Source organism: Lemur catta, chromosome 10 (genome assembly GCF_020740605.2).
Source record: "Lemur catta isolate mLemCat1 chromosome 10, mLemCat1.pri, whole genome shotgun sequence".
NCBI lineage: Eukaryota > Metazoa > Chordata > Mammalia > Primates > Lemuridae > Lemur > Lemur catta.
Window position 1 is genome coordinate 3,119,616 of NC_059137.1, and position 24,254 is coordinate 3,143,869.

Sequence of the window (24,254 nt, forward strand, 5' to 3'; positions counted from 1 at the left end):
GTGCGGCTGCACAGGCAGGTGATACGGGATGAGGATGCAGGAAGGGCCGAGGGCAGCGTGCTCAGGCCTGGGCTGCGGCTCCTTCAGTGAGCTCAGCATCTGCTGCCCGAGCAGCGGTTGTTGCCCCTCTCCCGACAGTGGGAAGTGAGGGTCCCACCTGGCTAGGGGGTGGCCTGGCCCTGGGAACCCTGTGCAGTAGGAAGTGAGGGTCCCACCTGGCTAGGGGGTGGCCTGGCCCTGGGGACCCTGTGCAGTAGGAAGTGAGGGTCCCACCTGGCTAGGGGGTGGCCTGGCCCTGGGGACCCTGTGCAGTAGGAAGTGAGGGTCCCACCTGGCTAGGGGGTGGCCTGGCCCTGGGGACCCTGTGCAGTAGGAAGTGAGGGTCCCACCTGGCTAGGGCATGTTCTGTGCCTGATAATCTGTTTGGGATTAGAGGGCCCTTCTTCTTCTCCCCACCTCGGATCCCAGGTGTCTCCTGGGGGTGGACTAGTGCAGGGCATTGGAACCTTTTTTCTGGCCACAGCGAATGCAGTGAGGCCTGGAGGCCACACTGGAGGTCCCAGGACCACGTCCCCCCACTGGGGCTGCCGGGTGGCAGCTCCAGGGCCCCTCACATAGCTCCAGCCCAAATCTGACACTGAAGCTGAGGAGTCTCCTGTGTGGTCCTCCCCTCACCCCCTTAGATCCTGAGCCCTCGGCCCTGGCACTCTGTCCTCCTCAGCCTGGTGCCACCAGGGGCCGGCAGGAACATCCCCTCCCATGTTCCTGTCCCCCTGCCAGAGTTAGCCGGACCTTGACATCATATCTTGTCCCCTGTATCCTCTGGACTGTGTCCGTCATCTCCCCCTATCGCACACTTTGCAATTATTTGATTAACTTATTTGATTATTGTTTTTGTCTCCATTGTGGAAATGTCACTTCCTGAGGACAGGGACCACATGTATGTCTTTGTCTGTGTCTCCTAGAGCCTGGCACACAGGGGACCAATTAGTGCTTATTGATCACATGAGCAAATCAAGTGATCCGTCAATATGCCCAATAGCTGTTGGTTCAGTTTCATGGCAAATGCATTTATTAGGCTCCTCCTGTATACCTAAAACTGCTCTTGCCCCAGGGCCTCGGCGGAGGTGCAGGGGAAATGCTGTCAGGGGGTAACCAGGCCTCTCGCGGCGCCACCCCTCGGCTGCGGCTTCCCAGGGGCAGTGAGATACGGAGTGTCCGGCGGCCGCCCTGCGCCTCCCGCACCACCCAGACCCCGTAGATCACAGGGCGCGGCGGCGTCCCGGCTCCTGTCGTGACGCCTGTGGACCATCTTTCAGTGACAATAAATCCATTGTTATTTTGCCAGGAGAGAGATTTATGTTAAACATAACTTAGCCTTTCGAGTTTTATGTGAGCTGAGAAAATTTGTTACTATAGTGATGTTAGAACTTGAGAAACAGCATCTTAATGAGCTGCGAGACGTGGCGGCCGGCGGTCCTCGCGGTGTGTCGAGCTGCGGAAATGCGCTCTCCCCTTTCCCTTCCTTCGCTGCTAAGACAGTGACCGTGGGACCCAGCGGCGTCCTGGGCTGGGGCGGGAGCCAGGTGACCCTCTGCGGTGAGAGCGAGGGAGTGGCCAACGGCTGCGCCACCCTCCTGGGTGTGGTGGGGACCTGTGTGCCGCTCCAGGTGGGACTCCGCCCTGGGCGTGGGTGCCACTCACTCAGGACCGTGGGGGGCATCCGAGACCCTGCCGCTGGCCTTGCCAGCCGGCGTCTCCACCGTGGGTGTGCACAGGGCTTCTTACCCCCCCATAGGGTACCCGCTAAGGCTGTCATCGCAGATTCCTCGCCCACATCCCACACTTGGAGGGACAGTGTGAAGCTGATGGCTGTGTGGCAATGGTGACCCCAACAAATCTCTTCCCCAGCGGCTTCCTGTCCAGCAGTGGAGGGCAGCTGTACCGGCTCCTCGGTGACACCTGCCTTCCCTTGGATGGCTGCATTGACCATTGTCACCCACCGCTTGAAGCTGTCCGTCAGCATGGGGGGTGGGGACCTTGAGCCAGGCCCACCCGTGACCCAGGCCTCTGTGGGGACAGCTGCATCATGGCTCTGAGCACAGCAGACAGACCAAGGCATCCGGCTTGTCCACACAGGGTGCCTGACCCTGAGCTGGGAGCCCTGGGCCTCGGGTCAGCACCTCTGCGAGCGGGTTGGGACGCCCACGTGATGGCTTCTCAGCTGCAGTCGCAGCCCTGAGGTCTCGCGCAGGGCTCTGGGCTGGGCTTTGGGGCCCTGGTTGGTTTAACCATCCGGAGGGGCCGGGCCTCCCTCTCTACTGGCCGTCCGGGGGGCTCTCCGTCCCGTGTCCCACCGAGGGTGCCGAGGCCGCGGCAGGCGGTGTCCTGCTCTGCCCTCCTGGGAGTGTCAGGACACTGTTGGGCGTGGGGGCCTTTGCTGTCCCCTCTCCCAACAGGGCACGGGCTCCCCGGCTCCCATGGTGGGAAGCAGAGGCGGCCCCGCTGCACCGCGATTCCGTCAGCAGAGGGCGCCCTCGGATAGCTGCATGCGCCACTGCGCCCAGCCCTGCTCTGCCACTGGCAGGGCCGGGGCCTCCTGGGCCGTCTGGTTGACCCAGAGGGTGGCTCTGGGGGTGGATTCTCGCCGTCTTCCGGTTCCTCAAACCCTCGGGAGGGTCAGCGAGCATAAGGCGGCCCTGGCAGCAGGTCCCTGCCCCTTCAGTGTGCCCGTGTTGCCACCTCGCCGGGGCCCCTGCTCTGGCAGCTCTCAGAAGCACCGACTTGGCGGGCGCTTCGACACCAACCGCGCTGTGAGTGGCCACAGGCCGTGTGCCAGCGCCGGGCTCCTGGCAGAACCGCAGGTCACACGCGGCGCGCGTGGCTGACCTTACCCCCAGGGCGACACAGAGGAGGGGCCGAGGTTTCCTGGCCCGCCGGCGCACTGAGGGCAAGCGTGTGGCGCGGGCTCTGCCTTTAGTGACTCCGACTGTTCGCGGCCTGTGTTAGAGGGGCCTTTCCGCCTGTCAGGGGCGTTTCCGCCTGTCAACATACTAGGAATTTTTTTTTTTTTTTAATTTTAAATTTGGATTGCAGTCTTTGGATTTATTTCTGCTTTTTCTGTGTTTTACATGTTGACCAGGAAATATCAGAAAGTGCAGTTCTAGCCGTGGTCCCACGGCTGTCGCCTTCCTTCCCCCTTCCTCCCTCCTTCCCCGTCCCTCCCGTCTCCCTCCCATCTCCCTCCTGCCTCCAGCGAGTGCTGAGTGGGTGGGCGCGTGGAGGATACACAGGGGCATCAGAAACAGCCTCTGCCCAGAGGACGCTCACAGCCTGGCTTCTGTGCAGACGTACTGAGGTGCAGGAACTGAGGACAGGGTACGAGGGCTCCCAGCTGGAAGGACCAGTCAAGTTTCGTGGAGGAGCTGCATTCGAATTGATCTTGGAGGGGGCTGGCTTGGCCAAGTGGCAGTAGGAAAGGGCTGCAGGAACAGTTTGATCAAAGCGCAGATGCGCAGCAGGTGGCTGTGTACGCCATGCGTGGCAAAGCTTGCCAGGTCCCCGAGTTGGTTGGGCGTGGGTGGGGGCTTCCTGACTGCGTCCTCACCCCCGTCCTCTGCTGCAGCATCTGCGTTTCCTGAGGACTTCTCCATCCTAACCACTGTGAAAGCCAAGAAAGGCAGCCAGGCCTTCCTGGTCTCCATCTACAACGAGCAGGGCATCCAACAGATCGGGCTGGAGATGGGGCGCTCTCCCGTCTTCCTCTACGAGGACCACACGGGGAAGCCCGGGCCGGAGGACTACCCCCTCTTCAGGGGCATCAACCTGTCGGATGGCAAGTAAGTGGCACGGTGGGAACCCTGTCCTCCTGCTGGAGGGCAGAGCAGGCTGACGCCCGCTGGCTGGATGTGGGTGTCACGGCAGGTGTGGTGACACCAAGAGGAGAGGGTGGGGAGCTGGAGCCCCGAGACCTGGCTGACCCCCGTGGCTGTGGGGGTCTTTTCCCCTCCATGTGTAAAATGCACTAAAACGTGTCAAACACCGGCTGGTTTGCGTCAGAAGGGACGTAGGGGGTTGTGACGCCCGGCGTGTTGCGGGCAGGCTTGAAGGCACCTTCAGGATGCACACGTTGGACGTGGGAGTGGTTGGTGGGGAGAAACAAAGGCACATCTTGCCGGAATTCTCTGGTGGGTGCACACCCAGACACTGGTGGGTGACAGTCACCTTGTTTGTGGCAAACACATCCAAGGTTGTGGGTGACAATCTTTGAAGACCTTAAGGTCTTTGACAGGCTGTGACTCTGTGTCCCTCATTAAGACTTCCCCGTAGATGCGTTGGTTCCACTGTTCCCGTGAAAATTGTCGTCTCTGCGGTTTGCGTCGGGCTTCAGACATAGGACTTGTAGTCTCGTGCCAATGCCGGGACGTGACGGCTGCCCCAGGGCTGTGACAGCTGCTGTTGGGAGCCCACCCTGTGCTGAGTGCCCCACACCCATCCTTGCACTCGGGCTTCCCGAGGAGCTTACAGGGTTCGCACAGCTGTCCTCATCTGGAGATGAGAATTCCGAGGTTTTCGGGGTTTGAGCGGATCTCCCCACGGCACGTGGTGCTGCTGGGATCTGTGCCCGGACTCGTCTGAGCCCAGAGGCCTGGCCGAGCTGCAGCGGGGCTCCCCCTGTGTCTCGCAGGGTCTGCACAGGCCCCTGGGATTGGCATTCGGCACCGCAAGCCCCTCCTCACCCCCGGGGCTGTCCCTTTCCTTGCAGGTGGCACCGGATTGCTCTCAGTGTCCACAAGAAAAACGTCACCCTGATCCTCGACTGTAAGAAGAAGAGCACCAAGTTCCTCGACCGCAGCGACCACCCCATGGTAGACGTGAACGGCATCATCGTGTTCGGCACGCGCATTCTGGACGAGGAGGTGTTCGAGGTGAGCGGTGCCCGTGCCCCGTGCTACCCCGAGGCCCGTCTTGTCCGTCGGGGACGGGCTGGCGTTCTGACGTGGTCACGGTGTCTGTTGGTCGGCAGCCTCTGCCGCTGTCCCGAGGGGTGTGTGTGGCCTGTAGAAATGGAGGGGCCAGACCTGCCACCGTCTGCAGGCCACGTGGGGGATGGCAGTGGCCGCCCTTGTCCCAGGGGCCTGACGTGTGCCTGCTGGTGCCAGCGTGGGGAGGACCCGGGGCTCTGGCCAGCCTTGCCCCGGGGCCTGTGGAAGCGCGACTTCTGCTTTCCCGCCGCTGAGGCCGTGCTGGGAAGGGGGTGGTCACGCTCGGGGGACTTGGGGGGCAGAGCTGGCCACTGCGTGTTGTACCAGGAAGACCCCTGCCGACCCAACCTGGGGTGCCCTGACCCAGCAGCCCCCAGCGGTGTCCAGCCAGAGCCCTGCTTCCTGGGGGCTGCCTCAGAGCCTGGGGTCTGGGGGCCGGGCAGAGTGGGGTCTGGGGCCTCCACTCCAGCCGTGGAGCCTTCGTGGCCTGGGGCTCAGCCTGAGGCAGTGTGGGAGCACCCTGTCCCACTGCCAGGACACAGGTGACCAGTGATCCCTGCTGCCCAGGGGAGGGCCACAGAGTCACGTGGGGCCTCCAGGAGTCGGGTTCCAGGGCTCTGCCTCCTGAGGAGCTGGGACAGCGGTCCATGCAGGGCCCAGAGACTGTGTCCCAAGAGCACTTCAGGGACTGATGCGCCCTCAGCTTGGGTTGGGGGCAGCCAGGACCCCCTGCTGGGCTTCTTTTCCTTTTACACAAATTGGGCTTTGCAGATGCGGGGTGCACCAAGGGCTGTGGGGCTCAGTGGGTTTGAAAACCATGGGCTGGATGGTTTCTGAGGGCAATGTTGGCTCCCAGGTTTCCTCTGCCAGGGCCCCAGAGACGGGGCAGGGCAGGACAGGGCAGGGCAGGGCAGGGCAGGGCGGCGGTTCCTCCTGGAATGCCTGAGAGCCGGCGTAGCTCCCTGGAGCCTCTCGCTCGCTTGGTGGCATAGGATGCCCTCTCTGTGTCCGGCCCTCCCTGTGCCATTTCTGAGGCGGGGTCCTCCAGGCTGTGTGTCTTCTTGGTGACTTGGGGGCCACCGGACAGGACATGGCGTTGACTCAGTCTTGGGGCTCTGCCGCGGGCACACGATGGAGACATACGTGTGCTTATTCCACCTCTGCGGTAATGGTAGTGACGTCTGCTAGTGGGGACCGGGGCGGTCGTACCGGCCCTGCAGCTGTATGTGTGCGGGGGGTGAAATTCCAGTCTCAGCTTCCAGAACATCGCAGTGGGCACTGTGCGGCGTCACCACGGCCGAGGTTGGACAACCTGGGCTATGACGCTGAGCTCTGTCACGTGTTGGATTTGGGCCCGGGGCAAGCTGCCGAGCTACTTCTACACCCTGACTTTTCCATCTATAAAATGGGATTGTGAATGTGGGCACGTCGTGGAGCTGTGGCAAAATTCCGCGAGGTTGAATGCGGCAAAGCGCCGGCTCGCCGCCTCCCGGTGACCGGCACCTGGTGGTAGCTGCACTGCAGGTGCTGGTCCAGCGTGGAGGCAGGTGGAGCGGCAGGGCCAGCGGCCAGCGCTGACGGCCCGGGAAAGACCAAGGCAGCCGCTGCTGTGTGGACACGGGTGGGCCCGTGGAGGAGGAGGGGTGGGTGGGGCTCCGCCAGGCCCGGCGCCCGCGGCTCAGGTTTCCAGCAAGTGGCAGCCTGGGGTTCAGCAGGGCGGGGCGGGCGCGTGGGGCCTGCCGGCACTGCCACAGTGCCAGGGATCCAGACACACCCTCCGGGCACGCTTCTGACGGGACTTGCCCAGAGACTGGAATGAACTGCAGGACGCCGGGGCCGTCCTCGGCCGGGCAGGACGCGGCCTCTGTGCTCTCCTGGGGAGCAGGTGCTCAAAGCTGGCTCAGGGGTCGCACGGACGGGGACCCAGTGCCAGGTGTGCCTCTTGCTGGCGGGAGAATCTGGGCAAAGCAGGCAGCCTTGGCCAGCTCTTGTGCTCTCACTGTGGCACGTGGACAGTTTTCCGGTGTGAACCTGACCGGCAGCGCTCGGGGCCTGGGCTGGGTGAGCTCTCCCGCAGGCCACGAACAACCGTGGTCAAGAAAATCTCCACGCCCACAGCAGCCACCATGCAGGGAGGGGCAGGGCAGGGGAGCCAGAGCCGCTCATGCAGGGAAGTCTCCTTTCAATCCAGGGCTTAGTCAGGAACCAGCTTTGTGTTTTCGGAAACAGACACAATGGCCAGAGAGAGCGCTTGGCGCCTGGCACAGGGCGGGCGTGAGTTTCTTTCAGTGGCAGGACGTAGCCAGGCAAGAGGCAAGGCAGCCTCATGTCAGCAGCCCTCCTACTCTGTCTCCACCAGTCCCCCGGCGCCCAGCAAGAGGGGGTCTCGCCGCCACCCTGTAGCTCAGGAAGCCAGCACCAGGGAGGTTGAGGTACTTGCCGAAGGTCATCTAGCTAAACGACAGCCGAGTAGGACCTTCCCCAGCTGGGTAGGATCCTGGCGGCCGGAGGCCAGACAGGACGTTGGACCGGGGCTGCCCCGATGGTGCCATGGTGCCCGGCCTTGCCCCGGGCCTCTGGCACTCTGTCTCCGTAGCCCCGCACAGGCTCTGAGAATACCTGAGTCCCCTGGCCCGTGAGGTCTGTGAAGCCCTGGAACCTTCTAGGAAGAGCTGGAACAAGCTGTTTCAAGGGCTGAGGCTCCCAGGACTGTCCTTCTCGTGCGTGATGGGGACTCTGTCCCAGCACCCTCCCACGGCTGCGGGTGGAGCGTGGGCTGCCTGGCCACTGCTCCGGTGGACTCTGTGCTCCCCCTGCAGTGGCAGCGTTCCTGGCGGAGGGTCTGGGGTGGACTAGGCACGGGATGGGGCAGCCAGGGCCTGGGTGCCTGGCCGCAGGAGGGCCTCTGCAGTGGGGCGCCATGCTGGAAGGACCCCCTCTTTGGGTGAGCTGTGACAGGAAGGGGGGCCGTGGAGGAGGATGAGGCCCCTCTGGGGACAGCCAGCCAGTTCTGGGCTCGGAGCCAAACGCGCTTTTAAGCCGTTGAATGTTTCAAGGGGCAGCAAGACCAAACACACCATAAACCCGCACTTTCCCTGCAAACCCCTGGGTGCCGGCGGGAGAAGTGATGGCGTCCTACCCGGCAGCCGATGGTCTCCGTCTGTCCGCCCCCGTTTCAGCCTTTGAAAAACAGCAAGTGCTTTACCTAATCCCTGATTCTCTTTTTCCAGGAGCCTGGCTTTTCCACTGACACGTTCTTTCCTGGAATTTCGCTCTGCAGGGCGGGAATGGGGCGTTTGCTGAGGGGGCACTTTCTTACCCACTGGGCGGTCCGGGACTCCCCTGTGCAGGGGAACCGCCTTCCTGCGGCTGGTGAAGGCGTCAGAGGCCCAGGTCCGTGTCCCCACTCTAGAATCCAGGCTGGGCCCTCTGAGCCTCCAGATCCTTCTAGAAGCCCCCGTCACTCCCCTGCTTGCTGAGGGCTCCCCCGGGCTGGACTTGGAGGCACAGCGTGGGAGGACATAGGCTCAGGGGCTCACGTCTAGTCACTGCTACAACACATGATCATGGCTTGGTGGAAAACAACAGAGATTTAGTTTCTCCCAGTTCTGGAGGCCACAATTCCAAGATCCAGGTGTGGCAGGGCCACACTCCCTCGGGAGGATCCTTCCTGCCTCTTCTGGCTCCTGGTGGCCCAGGTGTTCCTTGGCTTGTGGCCACATCACCCCACCCCCTGCCTCCATTGTCACTCAGCCTCTCCTCTCCTCCCAGTGTCTCCTCCCTGTGTCTCCTGTAAGGCCACTTGTCCTTGGGTTTAGGGCCCACCCTAATCTAGGATGTTCTCATTTCGAGATCATTAATTTAATTCTATCTGCAGAGATCCTTATTTCCAGATGAGGTCTCCCATGAATACAGGTTCTGGGGGTTCGGTAAGACTGGGGTGCATCTTTTCGGGGCCTCCACTCAGCCCCTTCCCCAGACCAGCCTGGACAAGGATGCTCTGCGTTCTCACAGAGCAGGGGGCTTAGAAGTTGGTCTCTGGGTGTGGCTGGCTGGTTTCCAACCCAGGCCTTTGCGTGGGCTGCTGAGTTGTGCTGGGGAGGTGACAGGGTCGCTCTTCCCGGCTGGAGGGGTGGTCAGGGCAGCCCTGGGTGCAGCTCCTGGCGTGGATGGGCGACCAACTGGCCCCCTGAGGCCACTGCAGGTAGAACAGGGAGGTGCATTTCATCTCTGGTTCTGGTCCAGGAAGGCCAGGCCAGGGGGGCACGCGTGGGCCTGGCCCGCTGCCTCACACGGTGGCTGGGCGCCGGCTGGGCTGGTGCCAGCCACCAAGCTGAATGATCCGTGTTGAGGGAAGTTGCTGGCAAGCAGCCGCAGAAGCTTCCTCACCCAGGGGACCCAGCGAGGAGGGGTCCCGGGAGACCCCACAGAGTCAGGCTGGCTGTGGGACCCGGCCCTTCCTGCTGCCTGGCCCGAGGGGTTCTGAGTTTGTCCTGTGGAAACCGTAAGCAGCAGGCCAAGCTCCCAGCTGGCCCCGTCCGCGGGTCATGCCAGGCTTGCAGTGGACGTTCTGATCGGCGGGTCCCGAGGGGACAGGCATCATGGGGCTCTGGGAAGGGACCTGCAGCGCTGGAAAGTCACAGGAAGGAGGGCATCTGGAGCGGGCAGTGTCGTGTGGGCGGGGGGTGGAGGCCAGTGCCTTCCCGGGGGGCACGTGGCCGAGGCAGCTGCCAGCCTGAGCCTGGGAGCTGCCACTGCTGGCTGATGGGCCGGCGGTCCTGCCGCGAGAGTGGGGCTTCCTCCTCAGCATGGTGGCTGGGGGGCGCTGGGGGGCGCTGCAGTCGAGCCCTGGCCCTCCCCTTGCCGTTCCTATGGCCTTGGGCAGCCTGAGCTCAGCTTCCTCATCTAGAAGACGGGGATGTGAGGCCTGTGGTCTGGATGAAAGGAGGGGAAGCCTGGGAAGCCCTTCCTGCAGGGCACGCACCTTGCGCCAGCGCTGCCAGCCTGGCACCCTTCAGGGAGATCACAGGTGCTGTGCCGCGAGCTGTCAGCTCTGACCACACCTGGGGGGTCGGTGTTTATTATTATTGTAGTTATAATTCTTATCATCATCTTCATCATCACCCCTGTCTTGCTGCTGCTGCCATGTTTGTTGGGTGCAGTTGCAGGGGCGGGAGGGGACCCTTCTGGGGGGGCAGGGAGAAGAGCTCCCAGAGCGGGCATGGCCCTGCCATGGCCATGTGCCTCTGCCCTTTGGTGCCTTGAGAGAAACAGCTGCCATGACCTTGGACAGCTCGGGGTCTGTGTGCCCCGCCTTTCCCTCACTTTGGGGAGACCTAGAGCAGATAGCCCAGGGGCCAGGTGGGTGACACCCTATTCATGGGACTGGGTGTGGGCCTGTAGCACATGTGGCCCCGTGTGTGGTGGTGAAGATGATGGTGATGGTGATGGGTGTGGTAGTGAGGATGACGATGGCGATGATGGTGGTGATGATGGTGGTAGAGATGGTGGTGAAGGTGGTGGTGGGTGTGGTGGTGATAATGGTGATGGTGATGATGGTGGTGGTGATGGTGATGGTGATGATGGTGGTGGTGATGGTGGTGGTGATGGTGGTGGTGATGGTGGTGGTGGTGATGATGGTGGTGGTGATGGTGGTGGTGATGGTGGTGGTGGTGATGATGGTGGTGGTGATGGTGGTGGTGATGGTGGTGGTGATGGTGGTGGTGATGGTGGTGGTGGTGATGATGGTGGTGGTGATGGTGGTGGTGATGGTGGTGGTGGTGATGATGGTGGTGGTGATGGTGGTGGTGGTGATGATGGTGGTGGTGATGGTGGTGGTGGTGATGGTGATGGTGATGGTGATGGTGGTGATGGTGGCGGTGATGGTGGTGGTGGTGATGATGGCGGTGGTGATGGTGGTGGTGATGGTGATGGTGATGATGGTGGTGGTGATGGTGGTGGTGGTGGTGATGATGATGGTGATGATGATGGTGGTCGTGATGGTGGTGATGGTGATGGTGGAGGTGGTGGTGATGATGGTGGTGATGGTGATGATGGTGATGATGGTGGTGGAGATGGTGGTGATGATGGTAGTGGTGATGGTGGAGATGGTGATGATGGTGGTGGTGATTTTGGTGATGATGATGGTGGAGATGGTGGTAAAGGTGATGGTGACATTCACTGTGGTGGGCACGCTGCTGATGGTGACGGTGGTGAATGTGACGATGGTGATGATGGTGGTGATGATAATGGTGGAGATGGTGGTGAAGGTGGTGGTGGGTGTGGTGGTGATGATGGTGGTGATGGTGGTGATGATGGTGATGGTGGTGATGGTGGTGAAGGTGACAGTGACATTTGCTATGGTGGGTGTGCTGCTGATGGTGATGGTGGTGAATGTGATGGTGATGATGATGGTGATAGCAATGGGAGGGGGATAGTGTTGATCGTGGTGGTGATAGTGATGATAGGAATGGTGTGATGCCATTGTGGTGTGATGTCATTGTGGTGGAGGTGATGGAGGTGACAGTGGTGGAGGGGACGGCAGGGACGGTGGCAGTGTGGCCGTGGCCGTGGTTGTGCTGGGGGATGTGGGTTGGCCTGGGCAGTGTTCTGCAGGTGCGACCCCATCCGGTCCTCAGGACCCTCCCGTGAGGTGGATCTCGTTACCGTCTTACCTGCAAAGGGGACCTGGAGCCATCAGTTCTGTGCTTAGGTCCTCACGATGACAAGGGAGGGGTGAGTGCTCTGGCCACCTGTGGTTAACACCGCATCCCTGTGCCAGCTTCCCCTGAGCAGCGGTGCCCAGGGTGGCCTGGCTCCCTCCCACAGGGCTTGGGGGTGCGTGTCCCTGTGCTCAGCGATGCCCCGTGTTCGGGGAGCACCGTTTCTGCAGGGTTGCTGCTCTGAGAGTCTGGGTGCAGAAAGGGATGGAACAGCGCGCTCATGCACTGCCCGGTGACAGGCGTGGACCTTTGTCCGTGAGGCCCATGCCCTTTAGGTGACGGTGAGCCTTTGAGGAGGGGGCTGTCCACCTGTCCCTCAGTCTGGAGATGGAGCCTCCCGCTCTCAGTCAGCTCAGCCGACCCTGTCGTCGCTGCGGCCAGCTTCAGAGTCTGCATCAGCCACCCTGCCCCGCGTCTGTGCCGCCCGCCCTGCGGTGGAGACACATGGGTGGCATTTTGCAGCCTGCCACCCAGTGCAGTTGTGAGTAGCCCCAGCCCTAGACATCCCGGGCTGGTGGCTGCAGGTGAGCCTCAGACTGGGACTGGAGGGGCTGGGCACACACACGTGCATGAGGGGGACATGTAGGACGTAGTTGGCAAGCGCGTGAAAATATTTCTGTAACACTCATGTTAATAGTGTCAAACTGATTCTCAGACTCCATGGGGGCTCTGAGGATCATGGAAAAGATTATTTAGACCTCCTCTGGCTTGGGGCACTTTGTTTTTCAATTTTGTGTGATTTATGAAGGAAAAACATCAAAGCAACGTTGTAAATGTGACTTTTTAAGGCCCATGAGAGCTGGAATGGGACAATCTGGTGGCCTCTCACATGCGAAGCCCTGAGGACATCAGGGAAGTGGCTGGTGGGAGGGCCCCGTGGCACCCAGCCAGTCTGCCCTCACCGTGTCTGTCTTAGAGTCCAGCAGGCCCTGGGCCGGAGGGAAGCCCCGCAAGGGAGGGTGCCCTGTCCACGGGGGGCTGCGTCGGTCACTTGTTACCATGGGGAAACGCAGCCACACCCCAGCCCTGTTTGCAGAGGCCCAGGGCTGGATGCCACCCCCTCCCCAGCAGCTGTGGGGCGGGTGTCGTGTCCGTCCCCACTGTCAGACGAGGAGAGTGTGTGAACGCACCCGAGACCGCCGAGCTGGCCAGGGGCACGGTTGGGCTGTGAACCAGGTGTGCCAGGGTCCACCTCCCTCCATCCCGTGACACAGCTGGGGACCCCCAGACCCTCTCTAGGCTGCAGTCAGCACACTCACTGAGGCTGGGCTGCACTTTGCAGGGGGCTGGAAGGCCTGGCCCTCTCCCCAGGCCAGGGAAGTGGGCGCCGGGGAGACACGTGGCCAGGGCCGGCGGGCAGCCGGGCACTCGGCGCTTTCCTCTTGGTTCTGCTCCACGGACAACACACTTGCCGACCAGCTCACCCGCAGCCTCGAACAAGAAGGGTTTGTCTTCTCAAATGGTTTGTGTCTCTCCGTTTACGAACGTGAAGTGCTCTGGCTAAAATTAGATGATAAAATCCGCAGGGCAGGCAAAGTGCTCAGCTGGGATCCCTGCGGAGCCTGTTTGGGTTGGACAGGGAGGGGGCCCGGGTGCCAGGCCGTCCTGGCGGGGGCTGGCTCTCCCCAGGGACAGGGGATTGGGTTGAAGGGGGATGCAGAATTAGCGGGTGCGAGGGAGGAGATCAGAGGTGGGCGTGCGATTGCAGGGAGAGGCCACGAGACGCAGCGTGGCCTGGGAGGCCCTGGCGGCAGAGCCTCTCTAATTGGTGAGCTCACGTTTCCGGCTCCACAGCCCCCGGGGTGGCAAAGCACTGCAGTGAAAACTTTGCAATTTCCTCGGCTCATAACAGAAACACAGTGTGGATTCAATCTCATTATCGGAACAGGCAGAACTGATTCTCTCAGCAGAATGCTCCCGGCCCTGCCAGAGCCAAGGACAACACACCCCCACTGTGGTCGAGTGCGATGGTTTCCGAGGCTGCCTGGCCTGTCTGGTGCAGAAACACCGGCCACTGATGTCGCTGAGGGCACAGAGGCTGCACAGCGGAGCAGAATGGCCGTAATGACCCTGGGCACAGTGGAGGAAACTTCCAGGCACTTGGCAGAGATTTATTTACCTGGCAGGGGGTAGAAAGCAGGCATGTAAAAGGGGAAAGCTCGCGGTGGTCAGTTTTCAGAGCCAGGGATGGCATTAAAACGCCCGCCAGCTGCTACTCTGGGCAGCGACTTTGGCAGCCACAGGGCCAGCTGTGCAGGTGGCAGGTCTCAGCCCGGGAATAGGGGCGGCCTGCCTTCACCTGGAGAACTGGGCGGGTGCCTGCCCCTGCTCCTAGGGCCACATGGATGATGGGACCGGGTGTGCGGAGTGGGGACCCAAGGTCGTCCCATGTGCAGGATGTGTGACTTGGCGCCATGGCCTGGACTCGTACCATGTAGCTCTAGGATAGTAACTGTGCGTGTGCCCTGCAAGAGGGGACTGAGTCCTGGGCACCTCGGTGCCCCTGCCAGTGCCCTCTGCAGTCAGCAGCCTGCTCTGTGTGCACATACACACAACACACACCAGACACATGCATGTATACACACATGTGCACACATACACAGACACCGTGGTGCACAAATGCATGTACACACATACACATACACGTACACATGTACACATGCACCTGCACAAATACCACACCACACATAGGCGTGCACATATGTACACACGGGCTCACATGCCACACACACATACACACATGCAGGCACACACACAGGGTCACACACACACCAGGCAACCCCAGGTCCTGCTGCCGGCCTGCAGGTGGGCTGTGGGGTTGCTTGGCTGCCCTACCTGTGTTTGGGGGCTGTCTGGCCCTGCAGGGGGCTGGAAGACTCTGTGAGAAAGCGTTGGACAGCAGAGAGTGAGAAACAGCACCTCACGGCCTCACCTCACGGCTCGGGGGGCTGGGGTGGGCGGCTCATCACACCACACTCCTGTCCAGGGCAGGGGGCCAGCACAGGGGGGAGTGGCTGTGATTGTTTGCAGGAGGACAGATGGGAGAAAGGAGCCAGGAAAGGGAGGAAGGGGAGGAAGGGGCGGTTCTGGGGAAGGTTGGGGGTCACGTCTGTCATCCCGGCCAGGGACGGGGTATGTGTGCAGTAGCACCCAGCAGTTGGACGTGACATCAGACGGGAGCCACAGGCACTGCTGGGCTGGGCGTCAGGCTGGTTCCGGGGACTGTTGGGTGCCGGGGGGTGAGGGGAGCAGCTGGCCTTTCTGCAGGCTCCTGGGGTCAGGGCCCACCCACTCGGCAGGGGAAGGGCCGGGTGATCCTGGCCTGCAGGCGGCCTCGTGCAGGCCCCGTGTTGGGTCCCGTGCAGCTGCAGCCCGAGGCATCTCTGTATGGTCTCTGTGGCCGTAGCCAAGCGTCGTGAGCCAGCCCCAGAATCCAGCTGCCTGTCCCTGTCGCCCTAAAACACAGACACACCAAGCCCAAGCAGGGGCCACCGCCAGCAAGGGCTGTGAAAGGCTTCGCCAAGGGAGGGGGCTTAGTAAGTGAGTCTCAGTCTGTAGTTTGGAGCTTTGTATCACACGAGGCACCATGGGAATGCTCTCAAAATACAACCATGGAGTTTCGATCATCAGTTTTGTACCTGAAAGGTGGTATATGTCAGATTGGGGTGTCCGGGGTGGTGCTCCATCTCCAAGGCATTCAGTAGTGGCTGCCAAAAGCCCTAGGTTGAGAAGGATTCTGAGGTTGTATCTGATCACAGCGAGGAGGAGTCCAGTGGGAGGCAGAGCCCTGCCGAGGGCTTTTCTGAGCTTCCGGCAGCGTCGTCTGGTCCACGCAGCAGGGTGGGGCGGGAGCGAGGCCGAGGGTCCCCATCTGAGTGGGGCTGCCTGGCTGGCGGACAGCCGGGCCGGGCGGTCTCCACACGCCCCTCACTTGCGTCCAGAGAGGAGCCTCTAGTTCAGTGTTCCAGAAGGAATTCCTGAGGTCCGCTGGGCACACAGGAAGGTGTTCTTGCTCTCAAGCGGTGGGTCCAGTTCTGGCCACACCCTGAAATCCCTGGAGCTTTCCTGGCTCCTGAATCCCAGGTCTCCAGACCCGTGACAGTGAGTTTCTCGGGGTACCCAGGGTTTGCGGTGTCAGGACACATGTGTGACAGAGAATGGGGCAGGAGGCCGGGACTTCTCTCCACCCTGCATCCATCACAGCATTTACCGGATCAGTGACGACACGGGTTTCAGGGACTTAGGAGCACTTCAGGGAGCTGCCCTGTGGCGCCCCACCCAGGGCTGCCCTGTGCCCCTGGCCCATTAGGGCTGCCGCCTCTGTCCCCTCTGGCCCCCCTCAGTGCTTTTGGATCCATTGTGACGTCATCTTGCTCAAAACGGTTGACCAAGTGCAGCCCCTGAGGGAGGCAGGCACCTGGGTCTGCACAGTACAGTGACTGGTGGCCCGGGGCAGAGGCAGGTGGTCTCAGAGAGTCCCGCAGGTGGGTTTGCAGCAGTTTCCCTCCCCTTAGACCCCTGCCCTTTGGTGGACATTCCCACCGGACAAACCGGCACGTTTTCCGGAGTGAAAATCCACTCGAGGATTTGGTGAGCTGGGGAGGTGGTGGGGGCGGTGCCTGGGGGGGGGAGGGCTTCGCGCCCCACCTGGACTGTGTGCCCGCTCTGCATGGTGTGGGCAGGTGGCAGCAGGCCAGGGAGCTGGGCTGGGCACCGGGGCACGTCCAGCTTCCTGCCTGCTCGTGGGTGTTTGCTACCCAGCCTTGGGACTTGGTCATCGCAAGGTGTGCGTGGGCGGCGTGTGCCCACTGCTGCCAGCGCAGGCCACCCGAGGCAGGGCCCTCAAGCTGTGGCCGCTCTGCTGGGCACGCGGGTGCGAGAGTGTGCGGGACATGTCCGCGGCCCGAGGAGCCTGCAGTCTGCAGGAGGCAGGCCTGTGGCTGCTAGATTGAGGGGGTAGCAGGTGCCAGGGCCACGGCTGCCCCCCGAGGCCCCGAGGCTTCTGCTGCCGTGAAGTGCATTTGGAGGTTATAGATTCAGATGTCGAGTTGCCAGTTGAAAGGAAAAAATATTATGTTTGAATTGGATGAAATCTGAACCAGAAGTCGTGTTGCTTAATAAAAATGTGTGGTTTTGATTCACTGTTCCTGTCATATGGTTCTCGTCTGCTGGGGAGTTTACAGCATGGGCCGAGAGCCTCTGCTGTCCACGGGAGGGAGGGAGGGAGGGAGGGGAGCGGGGAGGGAGAGAGGGGTGGGGACGGAGGGGTGGGGAGAGAGAGGCAGGCAAGTGGGCAGCCCTGCTGGCCTCGGGAGGTGGGGAGCAGTGGTGTGACGTGTAGAGTGAAGCGTCTAGTTTGGGCGTTGGTTCCTCTCCTGTTTTCCCCTGGAGATGCTGTGATGGGGTCCCGGGCAGGGTGGTGGCAGGCAGCTGTCTGGGGTCACTCCCCATGCCCCACCCCGCCACACCTGTCCCTGGTGGGCTACAGCCCTGGAGCTGAAGTCTGTGGCAGGAAAGGACCCCTCCCCACCACCAGGCTGGGAGATGCCCCAGCCCAGGGCCAGGGCGAGCGTGCGCCCCACCAATGCCCCTCTTACCACTGTCCTGCCTCATCCTGCAGGGGGTGGGCCCGGGTTCGAGGGCTCGGCAATGCTGTGTGTGGTGCCAGGTGATGTTAGGGCTCGCAGTTCCCTGAAGGTTCAGATGAGGCAGCAGGTACGTGGCAGCCAGGGGAGCTCCCAGGCCTCGGGTCTCCGACGCTGGCCAGGGGGCATCCACCTCTGCCTGGGCTGCTCCGTCAGCCCGCAGAGGTGCAGGACAGAGCAGGTGGGGGCGGCTAGTTGGGGGTCAGGGGCTGCACTGGGCTCAAGGACCCCAGGTCCCAGCCACCACATTTGTGGCCCTGTGTTTGGGGCCAGTGACCTCTCCTGTCTGAGCTGCATCTCCCCATCTGTCAAAGGGAGGTGACAGAGGTTTCCCTGGCAGGTCCTGTTAGTGAATGGGCACCTGTCTCCACCGGGCAGTGGCAGACCTGAGAAAGCAACAGCCCCGTTGCCTCCACCTTCCAGAGAGGGCGAGGCCAGGGGAGGTGGCAGGAGGCTGTGGCTTGGCTGCGGCACAGTGTCCTGAGGAAGGACTGTCCATCTGCATGCCATCCAGAGGCAGATCTGGATGTGGACATGGGCTGGAGTCAGGGCAGGAGGGGGCTCCCACTCTGCAGGGCCATCTGGACGGAGTCGGGTCTGCTTGGGGCAGTTCTGAGGTCCGAGCTCCTCACAAATCATTCGAGGTTTCTAAACCCAGGTGGGGGCCCAAGCATTTGGGACCAGCCTCAGGGACAGGTGGGGCCTGGCTTTTCTGCAGTGAGGCTGTCCCCCAGTTCTAACAGTGAGCCACCCCCACCTCAGCCCATCTCTGGACCAGTTTCCCACAGAGCCTTTGGGAAGCCCAGGAGGGCAGTGAATCCTGTCCCCAGGGTGGCGCATACCACTGGCACCCTGCCTCACAGCCCCCGGGGGCCACCTGTGGACCACACTTAGTGATTTCAGATGACAGATCTGTGCAGCACCGCCATGGTCCTACAGATGGGAGGCCACATCTGGTCTCTTCATGTGCCTCCCTCTGCCTTCTGGGTACAGCCCAGAGACCAGCAGAGAAGGGGCTCACATGCTTCACCAAACGAAAGCCAGGGTGGGCACAGCTTCCTTGCTGGGGCCTGTGGTTCTGACATGTGCAGAGTGGTCACCAGCTCCTTTGGGTTGGGCCCAGGGCACTGCATTGTCTGACTCCACTCGAGGCTCTGCCCTTCAGGAGCTGCTGGCTAGAAAGAGGCTGTGGGACCCATGGGAGCATCAAAGGAAGCCTGGTGGCTATGGGGTCTGGCAGATGTGATCTACCAATAGGGCACAGACAAGTCTGTGGTGCCCTAGGGAGAATGTGGGCACCATAAAGCATGGGGTCTGGGTCATAGCTGCATCTCTGGTGTGTGATGCAGTGGCTGGAGCTAAGTAGCTGCACAGTAATGGCTGTCGAGTGAATGGATGGAAGAATAGATGGATGGATGGATGGATGGTTGGATGGATGACTGAATGGATGGATGTGCAGATGAATGAGTGGATGGATAGATGGACAAGTGGATGGATGAGTGGATGGATAGATGGATGAATGAGTGGGTGGATGGATGGATGGATGGATGAATGAGTGGGTGGATGGATGGATGGATGAAAGAGTAGATGTATGGATGAATGAGTGGGTCGATAGATGGATGGATGGAAGAGTGGATGGATGGATAAATGAGTTGATGGATGGGTGGATGGATGGATGAAAGAGTAGACGGATGGATGAATGAGTGGGTGGATGGATAGATGGATGAATGAGTGGATAGATGGTTGGGTGGTTGGGTGGATGGATGGATGAGTGAATGGATGGATGAGCAGATGGATAAGTGGATGGATGGGTGGACGGATGAGTGGATGGATAGATGGACAAGTGGATGGATGAGTGGAGGGATAGATGTATGGATAGATGGAAGAATGGATAGACGGATGGGTGGATGGATGGATGGACCAGCCTAGCTTGAGCAGCTTTTGTGGGCTGCAGCTTCCAGGGAGTCTGGCTCTGAGGACAAACTCCCCTTGAGGTTTGGCCTGGGCTTCTCTCTTGTTTCAAGGCTGGGTCTCCCAGTCCCCATGTGAGTGTCCTATGTGCTGCTTGTTCATGAGCTTCTGTCCTTTTCCAGGGTGACATCCAGCAGCTGCTCTTTGTCTCGGACCACCGGGCAGCTTACGATTACTGCGAGCACTACAGCCCCGACTGTGACACCGCGGTTCCTGACACCCCACAGTCGCAAGACCCCAATCCAGATGAATATGTGAGTCAGCTCCGGCTGGGTTCATGGCGGGGCCGTGGGCAGAGCCCCTGGGAGGGGGTGGGGTCCAGCAGGCAGGGTAATTGTGGAGGGACGCAGGAGCCATGGGACCCTGCATTTAGATAAACCTGCTGGGTGAGAGTACGAGTGGGCCTGGGGGTGAACTGTGGAATGTCTGACTCACTTTACTGCACAGGGCTTCCCTCGGTGATGAGTCACAGAGGCTGTCGTCAGTGACCCTCTCCTTTACCCTTTCAAACGTGTTCCTAGATGAGTCAGGCCAGGTGTCTCTCACCTTCTGGCTCATGTCCCCGAGGGGGTGTTTGTGTGCAGGGCTGCTGCAGGTGCCCCGTGGACTCCATCTGCTGGGGGCCGTCTGCAGCTCGCCAAGGAGGACATGGCTTGCAAGTGTCCACCGTAGAATGGCTGGTCCTCTGACCCCAGAGTGGCAGTGATGTCCCTGACACTCTGTCCCTCTGACTGGGGCCCACTGTGGCCGCAGGGTGGCCTTCCTTACCCGCCGGCCCCACACTCCAGCGGCACCCAGTCTGCTGCACTGGCGGTTCTGCCGCCTGTACGTGAAAATCCTCTCCTACCCCCGGTCAAGTTTGACTCTCACTTTTGCTAAGTGATATAAAATCCTTCTGTGTATTCTCCTCGGGCTTCCTTCTCACCTCCAGTCAGAAGAGGAGGACAGGTGGCTTTCGTGAAGGTTGGGATCCTATGGCCCAGGCCGCGTCTTACAAACCCTAAGAATGGGGCTAGATGGAGTTGCCAGCTGAGTTCCTGCAGCCCAGGCCTCCCGGCCCCTCCTGGCTCTGCAGGCATGACCCTCTCCTCGGTCCCAGTGAGGGCCTTCCCGTGGTCCCTGGGCTTTGTAGCTTGGGGCTGTGGGCCGGGAGCTCAGTGGCAGCTGCAAGGCCAGGTGAAGCCGCTGTTCAGTCTTGTGTCCTGGCCCTGGGCTCCTCTGGCCAGAGGGTGAGAAGTCTCCACCATTAGGGTTCAACTTCCTCTGACTTCTGCTCAAGGGGACTTTTCATCTCTTGGGCTTCTGGCAGAGCTGGCTCAGCTTCCCAGGGGCTGGGAGGGAAGGACCCCATCTGGGACCCCCGGCCGGACTCGGTGTCGCTCATCCCAGCCGGGGAGGTGGGTAGAGAGGCCAGGCAGGCTGCGCTCCTGCTTCACGTGGCCACAATTCACTTTCAGTACCCAGAAGGGGACGGCGAGGGTGAGACCTATTACTATGAGTATCCCTACTACGAGGACCCGGACGACCTGGGGAAGGAGCCCACCCCCACCAAGAAGCCCGTGGAAGCTGCGAGAGAAACCACCGAGATCCCCGAGGTCTGGACTGCATGGGTGCTGGGCTGGGCGTGGCGCAGGGAGGGTGAGGCCGGAAGAGGCGGGAGGCTGCTGGGGGGAGGCTGGAGGTGGAGTGGCCGCCCCAGGCTGCCTGAGCTTTGCACTCACAGGCGGCGTTGGGCTTTCCTCCGTGCCGGACATCCTGAGATGGGAGGTGTGCCGGAACGTGGTTCCCACTGCAGCCGGGCACTGGCCCTTGGTCCCCATCCTGTGTCCACCTGGCTTGAGGAGGCCCCAGGACGAGTTTGGGTCTCGGGTTCCTCAGCTGTGGTGCAGCTGTGGTGCGAGAGGCGAGCTCAGGGCCCCCCCGGCGGGTCACAGTGTGGTCTGAGGGTCGGTCTAAGGGGCCTCCCCTCTCTGTGCTGCCGTCACTTTGGCTCGGAAGCACGGGAGGCTTTGGAGCGAGTGTGAGCGGTGCTGAGACCCCCCGAGGGACGTGCCCAGCAGTGCCCGGCTGGGGCAGCGAGCGTGACGGTGGGCACTGTGGGGAGGGTGGCCGTGACGTCCTCGGCACACCGTCCGTGATCGGAGGGCAGGGCGTGTGTGAGCGGCGGGCAGGGCGTGTGTGAGTGGCTGTGAGTGTCTGCCAGTGTGTCCTTTTGGGGAAAGATGACCTGGTTGTCCCATATTGCTGGAAGAGCCTGGAATGTTCTGCTACTTTGCTTCTTTAAATTTCGAGATATGATTCACCCTTTTCCCATGTGGAACTGAATGGCCTCAAGCCATTCCCAGCTCTCAGTGACTGGGCTGGCGGCTGGGCCGTCCCCCTTTGGCTCACCTGGGTGGATGGAGGCTGCCTTGTCCGTGGGTCCACAGGTCGCACAGACCTGGCTTTGCCACCTACTGTCATGCTCAGAGGTGCTTGCACGTGGCCACTACCCCACCTTGGCCCTGACTCCGTGTCCCTGCCCTTGGTGCCCAGGAGCTGACCCTGCCCCCTACGGACGCCGCCCCTACACTCGAGACCAGCGAAAGGGCTGGGGAGGAAGAGGACCCTGGCATAGTGGACTACGACTACGTGCCCAGCGAGGACTACTACACGGCCTCCCCTTTCGACGACCTCAACTACGGCGAGGGCATGGAGAACCCCGACCAGCCCACCGACCCCAGCGCAGGCGCCGAGATTCCCACCAGCACTGTTGACACCACCAACGCCTCCAACGTAATTGCTTTCTTTCTGGTCAGCTTGGTCCAGGGGAGGGCAGAAGGGCCAGGGCTGGGTCAGGACCCTGAGCTGCCTCCTTTCTCCGTTCCACCTGGGGTGTCCGTGGGTGGCCCCTGTGTCCCCACACCCGCCAGCTGTGGCCGTTGGCTCTTTGCAGCGGGGCTATTTCAGTGCTCCCCAGGGGATGCCGTTGCCCAGCAAATTCGGAATCTCCGATGCGCTGAGTTACTCAGTGCTCTCACCTGTGAACTGCCCCGAGCCCGCAGGTCTCCCTGGGTTTGGGTGAAGACTGACAGGGAGGGACCTGCTTGGACATAGAGTCCCCGCCTGTGGCCGGGAAGTGGTCTGGCCGGACAGGCCTGTGAGCCAGGATCTGGGCGGACAGCTGTGACCGTGAGGCCAGGCATTGTTGGTTACTGGGCCTCCCATCAGGAAGCCTGGCTCGAAATCCTGCCCGTGACCTTGGAGAGTGACCTCTCCTCTCTGGGTCTTGGGTGCTCACTTACAACATGGCACTGGCACTGCCGCCTCCACGGCTGGTGGGGTCTTTGGACTGGGGAGGGATCTCCGACAGCACAGCGCGTAACAGGTGCTCAGAGATCGCGCCCATGTGATGCTGGGTTCTTCAGTGCCAGCCAGGACGCCCGGTTCCAAGGGGTCCAAACCCCTGCGTCTGTGGTCGTGGGGTCAGGGACGTGTTATCTCGAGACCCGGAGGCCATGGGTGTGTGGTGCAGCTGGCGTGTGGTGCCGCGGCGCCTTGGCAGGTTTGGGTTGATTTTCCCCATTGTGGGAGGAAGTAGGGGCCCCAGGACCTTGGTCCCACAGGCGGGACTCCAGACTCCAGTTGTGTGGCCTTGAAGTCCTGAGGGCATTGGACCTGGAGCCCGAGGAGGGCGTGGTCTCTGTCCAGCTCACCTGGTGTCCGTGGTGTGGGCACGGTGCCTGTCAGAGGCCACCCTCTCCCGGGTGACGCTGCTGCTCCCTCCTGTCCCCTGCAGCCAGCTCCATCTCCCGGGGAAGGAAGGGACGACTTGGAGGGAGAGTTCACCGAAGAAACCATCCGGAACCTCGACGAGAACTACTACGACCCGTACTACGACCCCACCATCTCCCCCTCGGAGATCGGGCCTGGGATGCCGGCGAACCAGGACACCATCTACGAAGGGGTGAGGGGGCACGGGCACCGCCCAGGGCGGGGCTCGGCGGGTGCAGGGGTGTGTGCGCCGTCCCTCAGCCGTCCTTGTGACGAGACCTCAGCGCTCAGGCTGTGACGGGGAAGAGTGTGGCGGGGGCCCAGTCTGCACCGGCAAACGGCCCCTGTAGCAGCCGTTCGTCCCCATCTGTGTGTGGCCTCGGGGACTCACTCGCCGTCTGGCTCGCGCTGGCCCTTCTGGGCCTGGGGAAGAGTCCCGGCTGTGAGGCGCAGTGGCTTTGCCGAGCCCGAGGGTTTGCGTCACGTGGACTTCCTTCCTCCCTCTCTCTCATTCTCTCTCTGTCCGTATCTTACCATCCCCAGATCGGAGGACCTCGCGGCGAGAAAGGCCAAAAGGGAGAACCAGCCATCATCGAGCCGGTGAGGACGTTTTCCTGCCCCTCCTGGACGGGCGTCTGCGGCTGGGGGGCATGGGGGCTGCGACCAGGCCCCTGGGTGCTCTGCGCCTCTGCGCATTGGTCAGTGCCAGGAGCCACCTGACCTCACGGGCTGCCCACCCTGCTTGTCACCGAGACTCGTGAAGAGCCCCAGGTGGAAGAATGTTCTAGGCCTTGAGGGAGGGGGTGGGTATGCACTGATCAAGACTCTGCCCTGGACGTAAGTCTGGGGGCCTCGTGATGTCAGTCTTACCTGAGATACAAAGGACTCGGAATGTTTTAGGAGGCGGCAGGCAGTGGGCAGAGGGCGGTGGGTGGCGGGCGGGGGTTCGCTGTGAGTCTGCTGAGGCCGTGGGGCGGGAGTGGTCAGCCATGGCTCCGCCTGTCCACGCCTTTATGCAACCACTTGGAATAGGTTTGCTGAAACTTGAAACCTGGAGGGCTGTTTGCCAAGGGACTTACACAAAACAGCCCTGTGCCGAGAACCCCGTTGAGTGAAACCCGCTGTGTTAGGCCATGGGGTCGTGGGTGACTTGGTGTCTCACAATGTGGGACTGTGAC

General features: G+C 61.6%; 1 protein-coding gene across 1 annotated transcript in view; it reads left to right on the forward strand.

Moving 5' to 3' along the window:
* COL5A1 (collagen type V alpha 1 chain) overlaps positions 1-24,254 on the forward strand; it is a 148,679-nt gene that overhangs the window by 43,374 nt on the left and 81,051 nt on the right. Inside the window, 7 exon segments of the mRNA XM_045563967.1 lie at positions 3,626-3,839; positions 4,766-4,928; positions 19,446-19,577; positions 20,781-20,918; positions 21,859-22,098; positions 23,102-23,269; positions 23,620-23,676. Of these exon segments, the coding sequence (XP_045419923.1) occupies positions 3,626-3,839; positions 4,766-4,928; positions 19,446-19,577; positions 20,781-20,918; positions 21,859-22,098; positions 23,102-23,269; positions 23,620-23,676 (1,112 nt within the window).